Raw genomic sequence first — 14776 nt, forward strand, 5'->3', positions numbered from 1 at the left:
GATTGGCTCACTTGACCTCCAGTCACCTATGAGCAATTTCAAAGGGACTTTTTTAGTTGTTTGGGGGTTAAGTACACTTGTGGAAATACAAGATTTATCCACAGCATCATTCCAATGTCCACTCTCCAGCTTCCTGGGTGACAAGAAGAGTATGACAGTGACAATGGCAGCAGAGGCTCCTTGATGGAACTTCCTAATCCGGGACTGTAGCTATGGCTCTGTCCTGCAGCTTCCAGGACATCTGGAGCCAAATGCAACAGATGTGGCACAAACTCTGGATTCCAGCATAGCTATGTCTAGGGGTGCCCTCTGATCTCTCCTTGTGGGTGGCCTCTGTACTGCCACCCTAAAACCTACAGTTAGGCCCTGTTAACAATGATGTAAGCACCTAATACCCTGTTTTAAATAACTTCTAACTTAAAATACTCTGAAGGGTTTCTGTTTGTGACACTGAATACACATGCAGTATCTCCTAAAGGAAAGGTGGCAGTTTCACACACTGGAGGGGCCATTTGTGATGTCCTCATTTGTTCATTTTCAGCATACAAAAATGTCCTGCAGCTTACACTGGACCCAATTAGGTATATTGGCAGATCTCATTAGAATTATATCACTCACAAATGATTTTTTAAAAGATTTCTTTCCCAGAGTTCTTATTTTTTTATTGGAAGAATAGGCGATATACTTATTAAAACTACCTTTCTCTATAAATACCTATATTTCCCTAATCCATTCTTTTAAATTTATCTTTATTGTTGAAAATATTACAGATGTTCACTTTTTCCCCCCACTGATTCCCTCCACCCTGTATCCACCCCCCACAGGCCTTCCTCATACTATTGTCTGTGCCCATGGGTTATGTATATATGCATATAAGTTCTTTGATTAATCTCTCCTCACATCCCACCCCTGCCTTCCCTCTGAGATTTGACAGTCTGTTCCATGCTTCTATGTCTCTGGATCTATTTTGTTCATCAGTTTATTTTGTTCATTATATTCCACATATGTGTGAGATCATGTGATATTTGTCTTTCTCTGACTGGCTTATTTCACTTAACATAATACTCTCCAGGTCCATCCATACTGTCCCAAAGGGTCCATCTGCATAGTATTCCATGGTGTAAATGTCCCACAGCTTTTTTATCCACTCATTTACTGATGGGCACTTGGGCTGTTTCTAGATCTTAGCTATTGTAAATTGTGCTTCTATGAAGATAGAGGTGCATTAATTCTTTCTGGTTGGTGTTTTGGGTTTTTTAGGATATAATCCTAGAAGTGGGATCACTCCATATGCAATTTTTTGAGGAACCTCCACACTGTTTCTCATAGGGGCTGCACCAGTCTGCATTCCCACCAACAGTGTACCAGGATTCCCTTTTACCCACACCCTCCCCTGCACTTGTCATTTGTTGATTTGTTGATGGCAGCCATTCTGACAGATGTGAGGTGATATCTCATTGTTGTTTTAATTTGCATCTCTCTGATAATTAGCGACTTTGAGCATTTTTTTAAATGTGTCTTGGCCATCTGTATGTCCACTTTGTATAAGTGTCTATTTAAGTCCTTTGCCCATTTTTTTCTCCTCTTTATTATCAAAAATTTATTTCAATATGTTCCAGATAGTTAATTCATGAATTAGTTTATGGCATAACATGAATTCAATGCATTTGTACATGCTAATAGCAAAGATTGTGTAGAAGAGTGTAGTTTTAGTGTTTCAAATTGCCTTGAATTGTTTAAAATTGGAGTGAAGTTTCTGAACACACCTAGAAAGATGTACACATTCTAGATGTGAAACACTGTTTTTAGCACAATCGTGATTAATAAATGAAACAACTACTAAGTATGTAAACAATGCAGTAACATGCACCTTCTGTAAGTATCATTGCATTATAATAATTCACAGAAGATAAGAATACTCTACACAGGCCTTCTCTTGTGTATTTCTTCAAAGATTGAAACATATTCCAAATAATGCATGTATTTTTCAAGACATAACATAAAATCAATACATTTGTAAATGTTAATAGCAAACCAATATTGGAACAGTGTAGTTTTAAAGTTTCAATTAGCAGCTCATTGTGTAAAACTTGATTGACCATTGTAAAAGTAATTCATACAAAGTGGGATTTTGGCAAAGAACTAAGCAAACACCAAAATTAATGAATGAGATATTAACTACATAATGAATGTTAGAACATGTTCCCCCAATAAATGCCATTATATTAAAATACTTCACAGAAGATATCAGCATTCTACACAGTAATTCACCTGTGTATTACTTTAAAGGTTGAAACATACTCCAAAGAGTTGTAATGTGTGTATTACTCTATGAAATAACCTAAAATCAATACATTTGTACATGCTAGTTGGAAAGATCATGAAGAAAAGTCTATTTTCAGTGTCTGAATGAGTTTTGTTTTGCATTGTTTAAACCTCTAGAAAAGTTTATGTACACTTTTATTTATTTATTTATTTATTTAAATTTATCTTTATTGTTGAAAATATTACAGATATCCCCTTTTTTCCATATTGACCCCTTCAACCCCATCCCCATCCCCACCCCAGGCCTTCACCACTCTATGGTCTGTGACCCTGGGTTATGCATACTTGCATATAAATTCTTTGGTTAATCTCTCACAACACACCCACCCACCTATACCTTCCCTCAGATTCTTCAGTCTGTTCCATGCTTCTATGTCACTGACTCTATTTTGTTCATCAATTTATTATGTTCTTTAGATTCCACATATAAATTGGATCCTGTGATATTTGTCTTTCTCTGCCTGCCTTATTTCACTTAGCATAATATTCTCCAGGTACATCCATACTGTCCCAAAGGGTAAGAGATCTTTCTTCTTTACAGCTGCATAGTATTCCATGGTGTAAATGTCCCACAGCTTTTTTATCCACTAATTTACTGATGAGCACTTGGGTTGTTTCCAGATATTAGCTATTGTAAATTGCACTGCTATGAACATAGGGGTGCATATATTCTTTCTGATTAGTGTTTCAGCATTCTTAGGACATATTCCTAGAGGTGGGATCACTGGGTCAAAAGGCAGTTCCATTTTTTATTTTTTGAGGGACCTCCATACTGTTTTCCATAGTGGCTGTACCGGTCTGCATTTCCACCAGCAGTGTTCCAGGGTTCCCCTTTCTCCACATCTTAATACCAGCCTGTGTCATTTGATGGTTTGTTGATGGCAGACATTCTGACAGGTGTGAAGTGATACCTCATTGTGGTTTTAATTTGCATCTCTCTGATGATTAGCGACATTGAGCATTTTTTCATATGTCTCTTGGCCATCTATATGTCCTCTTTGGAGAAGTGTCTATTCAGGTCTTTGCCCATTTACTAATTGGATTATTTGTCTTCCTTTTGTTAAGTTGTATGAGTTCCTTATATATTTTGGATATTAAACCCTTATCGGATGACTCATTGGCAAATATGTTCTCCCATACAGTGGACTGACTTTTTATTTGTTTATGGTTTATTTTGCTGTGCAGAAAACTTTTGTCTTGATGTAGCCCCATTTGTTTATTTTCTCCCTTGTTTCCCTTTTCCTCGGACATGTATGAGTAAACATATTGCTACAAGAGATGTCTAAGATTTTGCTGCCTATGTTTTCTTCTAGGATTTTTATGGTTTTATGACTTACATTTCAGTCTTTTATCCATTTTGAGTTTATTCTTGTGTACAGTATAAGTTGGTGGTCTATTTTCATTTTTTTCCATGTACCTGTCCAATTTTTCCAACACCACTTATTGAAGAGACTGTCTGTGCTCCATTGTATGTTCTTGCCTACTTTGTTAAATATTAGTTGAGCTTAATGGCTTGAGTTGGCTTCTGGGTTTTTTGTTCTGTTCCATTGATCTATCTGCCTGTTCTTGTGCCAGTACCAGATTGTTTATATTACAGTGGCTTTGAAGTATAACTTGATATCTGGTATTGCGATCCCTCCACCTTTGCTCTTCTTTCTCAAGATTCCTGCTGCTGTTTGGGGTCTTTTTTTGCTTCCACATAAATTTTTGGAGTATTTGTTCTAGTTCCTTGAAATATGCCATTGGTGTTTGAATAGGGATTGCATTGAATCTATATATTGCTTTGGCTAGTATGGACATTTTAAAGATGTTAATTTTTCCAGTTCATGAACACGGTATATACTTCCACTTGTTCATATCTTCCTCTATCTCTTTTTGTACTGTCCTGTAGTTTTCCAAGTACAGGTCTTTTACCTCCTTGGTTAAGTTTATTCCTAAGTATCTTAATTTTTTTGTTGCAGTGGTAAATGGGATTGTTTTTTTAGTTTGTCTTTCTGAGAGTTCATTATAGTTGTCTAAAAATGCCATCAATTTGTGGATGTTAATTTTGTATCCTGCTACAATACCGAATTTGTTTATTAAATCTAGTCGTTTTTGGTGGAGTCTTTAGGATTTCCTATGTATAGTATCATGTCATCTGCAAATAATGACAGTTTTACTTCCTCCTTTTCAATTTGGATGCCTTTTATGTTTTCTTCTTCTCTGATTGTTGTGGCTATGACTTCTAGTACTATGTTGAATAAGAGTGGTGAGTGGTGAAAGCAGACACCCATGTTTTGTTCCTGATCTTAGGGGAAATGCTTTTAGTTTTTGAGTATTTTGTTGGCTGTAGGTTTGTCATATATATTTGCCTTTATTAGGTTGAGGTATGATGCCTCTACTCCCAGTTTTCTGAGAGTCTTTATCAAAAATGGGTGTTGGATTTTGTCAAATGCTTTTTCTGCATCTATTGGTATGATCATGTGAGGTTTGTCTTTTCATTTGCCTATGTGATGTGTCACATTGATTCGTGAATATTATATCAGCCTTGCATCCCTGGAATAAATCCCACTTGGTCATGATATATGATCTCTTTAATATATTGCTGGATGTGATTTGCTAGTATTTTGTTGAGGATTTTAGGATCTATGCTCATTAGGGATATTGGCCTGTAATTTTCATTCTTTGTAGTGTCTTTATCTGGTTTTGGAATTAGAATAATGTTGGCCTCATGAAAAGAGTTTGGAAGTGTTCCTTCATCTTAGATTTTTGGAATAGTTTGAGGAAGATAAGTGTTAGTTCTTCTTGGAAAGCTTGATAAAACTCACCTGTGAAGCTGTCCAGACCAGGGCTTTTGTTGCTGGGAGTATTTCTATTACTACTTCAATTTTATCAGCTTTTATTGGCCCATTCAGGTTCTCTGATTCTTCCTTACTCAGGTTTGGAAGATTGTATTTTTCTAGGAATTCATCCATTTCATCCACATTTTACTGCTTGTTGGCATATAGTTGTCCATAGTATTTTCTTATAATCATTCGGATTTCTCTGGTTTCAGTTATTTCACCTCTTCTGTTTCTGATTTTATTTATTTGAGTCCTCTCTCTTTGTTTTCTGATGAGTCTAGCTAAAAGTTCATCACTCTTGTTGATTTTTTCAAAGAACCATCTCTTGGTTTCATTGATCTTTTGTACTTTTTTAGCCTCCATGTCATGTATTTCCTCTCTGATTTTAATCATTTCCTTCCTTCTCTACTTACTCTTGGCCTTTCTTGTTGTTCACTTTCCAAGTCTTTAAGTTGCAAGGTTAGTTAGTTTACTAAAGGTTTTCTTGTTTTTTGAGGTAGAGCTATAGTACTATGAACTTCCCTCACAGGACTGCTTTTGCTGTGTCCCTTAGATTTTGGGTTGTTGTCTATTCATTTTCATTTGTTTCCAGGAAGTTTTTTATTTCTTCCTTGATCTCATTGGTAACCCATTCATTGTATAATAACATGCTATTTAGCTTCCACATGTTTGAATGTTTTTACTGTTGTTGATTTCTAATTTTATGCCATTGTGATCCGAGAAGATGCTTGATATGATTTCAATCTTTTTGAACTTGTAGAGACTTGTTTTGTGTCCTAACATGTGGTCTATCTTTGAGAATGTCCCATGTGCACTTGAGAAGAATGTATATTCTGCTGCTTTGGGGTGGAATGTTCTTTAAATATCAATGAAATTCATCTGACCTAGTGTGCCATTTTGGGTCACTGTTTCCTTGTTGATTTTTTTTTCTAGGGATCTGTACAGTGAAGTCAGTGGGGTGTTAAAGTCCCCTACTATGACTGTGTTGCTGTTGATCTCTCCTTTAAAGTCCTCTAGAAGTTGTTTTTTTTATATATTTAGGTCCTCCTATATTGGGTTCATATATGTTTACCAGGGTTATATACTCTTGCTGGATCAATCCCTTTAGTATTAAGTAGTGACCTTTATTGTCTCTTGTTATGGCCTTCAGTTCAAAGTCTATTTTGTCAGGTATGAGTATTGCTATCCCAGCTTTTTTTTTCATTTCCTTTTGCATGTAAAATTTTTTTCCATTCCTTCACTCTCATCCTGTGTGAGTCTTTTTTCTTGAGGTGGGTCTCTTATAGACAGCATATATTTGGATCGTGTTTCCTTATCCATTCAGATACCCTATGTGTTTTGATTGGAGCATTTAATACATTTACATTTAAGGTTATTATTGATAAGTGCTTATTTATTGCCATTTTAATTCTTTATGCCTATATTTCTCTCTCTCCCATTTCTACTTATTACTGCAGTCTTTTAACATTTCTTGCAATGCTGTTTTGGTGGTGATAAACTCCTTTAGCTTTTTTTTTTTTTTTTTTCTCGGTCTGGGAAGCTCTTTATTTCACCATCCATTTTAAATGATAGCTTTGTTGGATAGAGTACTCTTGATTTCAGATCCTTGCTTTTCATTACCTTGAATACTTCATGCCATTCCCTTCTGGCCTGTACAGTTTCTGATGAGAAGTCAGCTGACAGCTGTATGGGTGCTCCTTTGTAGGTAACAGAGTGCTTTTCACTTGCTGCTTTTAAGATTCTGTCTTTGTCTTGAATTTTTGGCATTTTAATTATGATGTGTCTGGGCATGGTCCTCTTTGGGTTCTTCTTGCTTGGGACTCTCCTCAACTTGTGTGACTTTTTCCTTCACCAGGTTAGGGAGTTTTTCTGCCATTATTTCTTCAAAGTACTCTATCCCCTGTTTCCTTTTTCACTTTCTGGAACTCCTATGATACAAATATTGTTACATTTCATGTTGTCCCACAGCTCCCTTAAACTCTCCTCCTGTTTTTTAATTGCTTTTTTCTTTTTGTACCTCTGATTGAGTGATTTTTTTTTTCTACCCTGTCTTCTAATTCACTGATCCAATCCTCAGCTTACAGTAATCTTCTCTTTATTCCTTCCAATGTATTCTTTATTTCTTCTATGTCATTCTTAATTTACTTCATAGTTTCCTTTTCTTTTCTCATACTTTTCAGCATACTTACAATCAGTATTCTGAATTTTATATCTGATAACTTGCTTATCACAATTTCATTTAGTTCTTCTGGAGAATTCCCTTGGTCTTTCAGTTTGGGCTTTTTTTTTTTTTTTTTCTCCCCATTTTGGCATCCTGTTGGGGTTGGTTCTATGTATTAGGTAGATCTGCTAGGACTCCCAGCCTTTTTGGAGGGTCTCTGGTGCATGCCAATGTCATACACTGTTTCTCTCTGGCCATGGGTACCATGTGTGGAGCTATCAACATTCAACAGCTTGTGGCTTCCTCTGCTCGTGCTGGGTGCTATTGGAAAGGACCTGGATGCACACCAAGGTCTGGACCCCAGGAGGGCCCAGAAGCAGATCAGCAAAAGAGTCAAAGCATCCAGTGACCCACCTTTGCCTGCAGGCTGTTATTCTGATCTCTTAATGTGTCTGAGGGTGTAGACCTCACCAAGGTGTAAACTCCACAGGCATTTTATAATGAATGAGGTTTTCCAGTGGGTGGGGTAATTGCTTCCCCCCTCCCCCAGGCAAAAGCTGCCTGGCTGGCAAAGGTCTGCCTGAGAAAGATGTCCTCTGCAGTTGGGGGTACGACTCAGCACAGTAACCCAGATGGCTGCCCTCTGAACTCCATTCCCAGAGCCAGAACCCCTGGACCCTCCTTGTACAGCTCTAGTCTACTCTGCCCTTTCACCACAGAACCCCAAGGTGAGTGACTGTACTAGAAATTTTTTGTGCTGGCCCTTTAAGAGGATCCTGCATTTCCAGCTGTCTCTCCCTGGCAGACAGAAACCCTACTGCTTTTAACAGCCAGATATTATGTGGGCATCTTTCTCAGTTCTGGTGCTCTGGGCTGGGGAGTTCAGCTTGGGATTTACACCCCAGAGTTTTCAGTGGGAACTCCCCACAGCTGAGATATCCCTCCGGACCATCAGATGCTACCTGTGGGTGCCCAGTCAGCCCTCTTATGCCTCTGCATTTCCTACCAGTTTCTATGTGGTCTCCACTTTAAGTCCTTGGTTATGAGGGTTCTCTTCAGCTATTCATCAGTTGATTATTCAGGATGGTTTTTCTATATTTTAGTTGTAATTCCAGTTTGGTTCAGGGAGAGTGTCAGTGTAGCTTCCACTTAATCTACCACCATCTCGGAATCTAATCCTCAGCATAATACTTTTTATTTAAAATTTTCACAGCGGTCGACCAATAGGTGCACTGTAAAAGAAAAAAAATACTCTTAGATGGGAGTCTGAAGATACTAGTCTTAATTTTGGCTTTTAGTGATAATGGAAGAAAGAGTTAAGAAGTCAAAGATGACTCCTAGGTTTATGAGATGGCTATTTTGTGTGTTGCCTTTAAGCCCTATGTGAAATTAAATCAAAACTTGAACAACTTACAACATACCCATTACTGAATAAATTCTTTAGCTCTGCCCTACTATAATTCCCAACACCACACACTCACCATAATCGCTTAAGGGTCTGCCGCGCAGAGTTCTGGGACTTGAAGTCCACAGCCTGTTTATCCACATTAGACATGGAGGTCTGTCAACATTTATCATACAGTATTGCAGTTATAGTGTTACATGTCTGACTCTCTTACTGGAATTTTAGCTTCTTAATGATAGAGATTATGTGTTAGTTATTTCTGTAACTTTAGAACCTAACAATGTCTGACATGAACTTGGCAACCAATATACTTAAAAAAAACTGTCCCCTGCTAAGTACAGACAGGAAAAGAGATACTTAGCTAACAGAGAGATGTATGTGAATATAATTTCATGCTATTGAATATTCTACATTCTCTTGGCTGCTAATTTTTTTATTATATGGATAAACCATAGTTTATTTAACTATTATCTCATTATCAGGTATTGGTTAATTGTTAGGTACTGGTTTCCAACATTTTGTTATTTTAAATTGTGCTGCAGTGAGTATAGATGTAGCTACATTTTAGGGTAAATATATGGTTATTAGACATAGATAAAATTTGTAGAATTTCAAATGCTGAATTAGGAGTAATGTCATTTTAAAATTTTTTATCTGTATTGTTGAAAGTATTACAGATGTCCCTTTTTTCCCCCATTGACCCCTTCTGGCACCCACCCCCACTCCCAGACTTTACCACACTATTTTCTGTGGCTTTTGATTTATAGTTCCTTCAAGTAAGTTATACAAATTTATATTTTCACCACAAATTCATTAGGATATTTTTTTTTCTGCACTCTTTCCACTACTACTACTTCTATAATCATTACTACCACCACCACCATCTTTATCATTCCTTGCTAAGGTTTATAGGTGAAAATAATTATTCCCTGTTTAATTGCATTCCTCTGGTTACTAATGGAGTTGGGTTTTAAAAAATGTTTTAAACAATTCTATTTTATTTTCTAAGTTGCCTATTTGTGTCTTTTAGCCATTTTTGTCAATATGTTTTTTCTATTACTGATCCAATTGTTTTTCTAGAAGAAGAGTAAGAGGTGTACTATAGAAGGGTTTATGAAAGTACATTTTTTCTTTGACAGTGAATTTAATATCATCTAATATTTATATGTATAACTAAAAATAATTACACTGGAAAGCTATGTTTTTCGTTAATGACCAAAGTTATTTTTATAACTTTGTGAAAGTCTTTTAATCTTTACCTGAAGTATGTGCAAGGCTAAGGTGAAGAAAACAACTTTTTCCTAAACAAAATGGGGCTGGCTGAAAGCAGTTTCTGGAGTGTGGTTGTTTTAGGAAAGGGAGTAATTTTTAAGAACTATAGGGTGTGGAAAAAGTAGGTTTATAGTTGTTTGTTTGGAAAATCATACAATAATTAATAATACAAGAATAAGCTCTGTTTCTAGTACTCACAACTGTAAACTTACATTTGCCCCACCCAGTACACAAATATAACATCTGAACCAATAGCAGTTTAACTCAAGCTATAGAGGTGTGCACACATCACACAATCCAGTTTTAGGACATTTCCATCACCCCAGAAAGTTCTCTCTTGCTTGTTTGTGGTTAATTTCTACTCCTAACTCCAGACAAACATTAATCTACTTTCTGTCATAATAGATTTGCCTTTTCTGGAGAGATTATATGAATGGAATTATGTGATATGTGGCCTTTTGTGCCTCGCTTAATGTTTTCAAGGTCCATCTATGTTGTAACATGTTTCAGGACTTCATACTTTCTTATTGTTGTGTAGCGTTCCAGTGTATGGACTGGACTACATTTTGTTTATCTGTTCATCAGTTGATTGACATGTGTCTTATTTTTCACATATAGTTTTAGCTCTTACTTTTAGATCAGTAATCCCTCCTGAGTTGATTTTTGTGTATCATTAGAGGTAGGCATTCAACTTCATTTGCATGCAGATATCCAGTTTTCCCCACACCATTTGTTGAATAAGACTGCTTTCTCCCATTAAATTGCCTTGGCATCTTTGTCAAAAATTAACTGACAATAAATATAAGGTTTTTATTTATGGATTTTTCTTTCTGTACCATTGATCTCTCTGTCTATCCTATGTCAATACCACACTGTCTCAATTACTGTAGCTTTCATAGTAAGTTTTAAAATTGAGTAGGGCAATTCCTGCAATTTATTCTTCTTTTTCAAGATTGTTTTGGCTATTCTGGGTCCTTTGCCTTTCCATATAAAATTTAAAGCATGTCTCTTTCTACAAAAAATAGCCTGCTGGAATTTTCAAAGGGATTACATTGAATTTGTAGATCAATTTGTGGAGAACTGCTATCTCTACACTTTTGAGTCTTTCAATCCATGAACATGGAATATCTATTTAGCTCTTCTTTAATTTCTTTTAGCAATATTTTGTACTTTTCAGGGTATAGTTGGTACATTTATTCCTAAGTGTTTTATTTATTTTTGATACCATTGTAAATGGAATTATTTTCTTAATTTCATTTTCATATTGTTCAGTAAAATTATTTTTTAATATTGTCAAAATGTGTATGGTGTATTCTCCCCCAAATTTACTAGCATTCAACTTATAGTATGATATATAACATATAGTTTAGTAGGTCTCAGGAACCAATCACTGAAACATATCATTGGACTAGAATCAAGGTAGTTAATTGCTTAGGTGCAGTTTTTGTCCTTAAAGAATGAAATTCCTAAAAAATTTAAAGTATGTTAATACAGAAATAGTCTTGGGAATTCAATTTGAAGACATGACAAAATGTTTATAGTAAGGCTCTCTTAATAATGCTGACTTGTATTTCATGATATTTTATTGATTCTTACTTTTTTTTATTGTTGAAAGTATTACAGATGTCCTCTTTTTCCCCCCATTGATCCCCTCCACCTGGCATCCACACCACCACCACCCTCCCCAGGTCTTCTCCACAGTATTGTCCGTGTCCATAAGTCATGTATATATGCATCTAAGTTCTTTGGTTAATCTCTCTACCCCCCACTCCCCACCTCCACTTTCCCTATGAAATTTGTCCAACTGTTCCATGGTTCTATATCTCTGTATCTATCTTGTTCATCAATTTATTTTGTTCATTAGATTCCACATGTGAGTGAGATCATGTGTAATAACTAAGATCTGGAAACAGCCCAAGTGTCCATCAGTAGATGAGTGGATAAAAAAGCTGTGGGACATTTACACCATGGAATACTATGCAAATGTTAAAAATAAGGATCTCTTACCCATTGGGACAGCATGGATGGACTTGGAGAGTATTATGCTAAGTGAAATAAGCCAGTCAGAGAAAGACAAGTACCACATGACCGCACTCATTTGTGGAATCTAATGATTCTTACATTTTTTATAAAATGTTCTGCTTTTCATTTAATACGTATCAATCAGCAAATTAAGTAGATTGTGCTTATGTTGATTCTTCTGGCCTCAAGTTAATGGTTTATAGTAGTGTTCATTTACATTACTATCACATTGAAAAATGTTATTTAGGGGGCAAATTGCACCCTTCAGTTAGTTATTACTACAAAAAGGAGATATGTTTTGCTAAGCTCAATATACATTGTTTTTTTTTAGCCTTTCAGGAGACAACCATTCTTTAAATCACTTGTTCACAAGGTATGATCTTACAGTGCATATATAAGATAGGATGGGTTATTATACTTTAGAAACTGAATAACATTTGGACTTTTCCTGTTGGCTGAATGAAGTTCAAGTATATTGTTTCAAATCTTTAGTTTTTCCCTTATAAAGTTTTTCTTAAATCCCTGGCACCAGTTATTGCTTATCAACTAGTGAGCATTAATGAACACTAAAACAAATGACCAAGTTTATTTGTGCACGTTAAAAGAAAAACTCAGATTATCATGCTTACTTCAAAAGCTTATTTTTACTATAGAAAGTTCCTGTTTTATATAGTAAAATTAATGGTATTTGTGTTGCTCTGCCCCTAAGCAAATTTAACAACCACCAAGTTAAAGAAATTATTAGAAAGGGAACAGAAATGTGAACACACTCAGTGTATTAATTTGCTTATAGGCCACCAAAGACCTACAAAAATCTATACCCGCAATTTAATGACCATCTGTTTGGCACTTTTAGGCTATAATGTGTAAAAAGCACTAACACTTCTCTTCAACAAAACGTAAATGTCAAGTAGATTGCTATTTGCTGGAAAGCTAGGGAGGGCAAATGAAGAACAGTTTTGTCTACTGTTTTCATAGTTTCCAAACAGATGAATGCTTTTTTATCTTCTGTATTTTGTAACATTTAAAGCCATAAAAATCAATATGTAAAGTTTTATAAATCATATGTTGAAGGGAAAATGTAAGTTATTATGTTCCTGGTATTTTTTGGTCCCAGGTTAATGATGCATGACGTTTTCCCCCTACAGGCATGCTGCAAAGGAAGGTAGAAGAGGTAGCACAGGATTTCCAGAATCGTCTTCACCAGGAACAAGAACACAATGTCAGGATGGCTTTTAATTGAATTACCATATTGTCAGCATGTTATTTTTTGTTTATACCATTATCTGCAAATTTTGATGACATTAAATAGAGTAGTAGTTACAATTGGTATATAATCTTTGGTTGCAATAAAAATGTGTGTGTTTAGGGTGTGGTTTTTTTTTTCATTTAAATATTGTGCTGTTGAGAATTATACTGTAGTTTGGCTTTCAGTATTAGCAAATCAAAGCTAATACTTTTAAAATATAAATGTTTTTACTGATTTCATAGAGGAAGGGAGAGGGAGATAGAGACAGAAATATCAATGATGAGAGAGAGTCATTGATCGGCTGCCTCCTGCATGCCCCTACTTGGGATCAAGCCGGCAACCTGGGCATGTGCCCTGACCGGGAATTGAACCATGACCTCCTGGTTCATAGGTCGATACTCAACCACTGAGTCATGCTGGCAGGGCAAAGCTAATACTTTTGTCTAGGAAGCAGCCTATTAGATGTTAACTCTGTTTTATAATTTGTATCTTACTCTCCTAAATTCCATATAACTGATGTCTTGTTGGGCACAAAATTGAGTGTCCCAAAGGTTTATTAATAATAGTAATAGTTATGTGTACAGGTAATATATCCAGTATCACAGTATTGTGCTGTTTATAAAAATTTTTAGTTTTCATAAATTAGATGAGTATGTGCTGCTTCTTGATTTAGGCAGGCCTTTATAAAGTTATAGTACCTAATCTGTTATTCCCACTTCTCCATTATTTTTGTGTCTTTTAAAATATATAATATATATCAAGATTTTCAAATTATCATTTAGAAGCAGGTTTCTCTTGTAGAAAAAGTAATTTTCCTGCCTTTTACCAAAAATAAACTCTTAGGGGAAGAAAAAACTAGATCATAGGGAAATGCCTGCCAAAAAATTAATGCCAGCTAGTCTTTGATGGGTGCCTGTTACAAAGTAGTAGATACTGTAAAGCCTCTCTCCTCAAGGTAAATTACTGTCTAGCTTGATATATAATTAATGCCTATCTGTATAAAAACAATATAGACAATACAAGGGAGTGTGTTATGAGTTACGGAAAGTGTGCTATAGAAATTCAGAGATGGGTGGAAAAGTTAGAGTGGGTTTGAGACTTGAATTAGGTTATTTTTGAAAGGTCAAAGTTCAGGAAATTTATTTTTGATGTACAGATATGCTGGTGTTTTACTTGGTTTTAACATATGATTTATAGTTATTTGTTTATTTGTTCATATGTTTTTCAAGAAAAAGTCCTGTTCTTAGCTTGAGAACAATCTGATCTCTTGTGTTTCATGTTTAACCTAAGTCACAAATAATGGTGATATTCTAAAAAATAAAAATATAACACCAAAATAAACTACTTGAAAGTTTTTTAGTGACTAGTGCTTAGTTTCCTAGAATTAATGAGCTAAATTTCTGTTGAACTGAGTGCACATGACCATCCTGAGGGGTGCATATTAAGGAAAGAAAATATTTTTCAAATGAGTATTAGTGACTTTCATCACCTTATGAGTAAATTAAATAGTAGTACTTACA

The 14776-nt window shown here is 35.6% G+C and overlaps 1 protein-coding gene across 1 annotated transcript in view; it reads left to right on the forward strand.

The window, feature by feature from the left end:
• The window catches only part of NUP62CL (nucleoporin 62 C-terminal like), a 75912-nt gene extending 61344 nt beyond the window's left edge, over positions 1–14568 (forward strand). The window contains exon 10 of the mRNA XM_081126044.1: positions 13156–14568. Coding sequence (XP_080982170.1) covers positions 13156–13250 — 95 coding nt within the window. The 3' untranslated portion in view covers positions 13251–14568. The remainder of the gene's footprint in view (positions 1–13155) is intronic.
• The last annotated feature ends 208 nt before the right edge of the window (positions 14569–14776 follow it).

The sequence above is a fragment of the Miniopterus schreibersii genome (genome assembly GCF_964146895.1).
Source record: "Miniopterus schreibersii genome assembly, chromosome: X".
Classification (NCBI taxonomy): domain Eukaryota; kingdom Metazoa; phylum Chordata; class Mammalia; order Chiroptera; family Miniopteridae; genus Miniopterus; species Miniopterus schreibersii.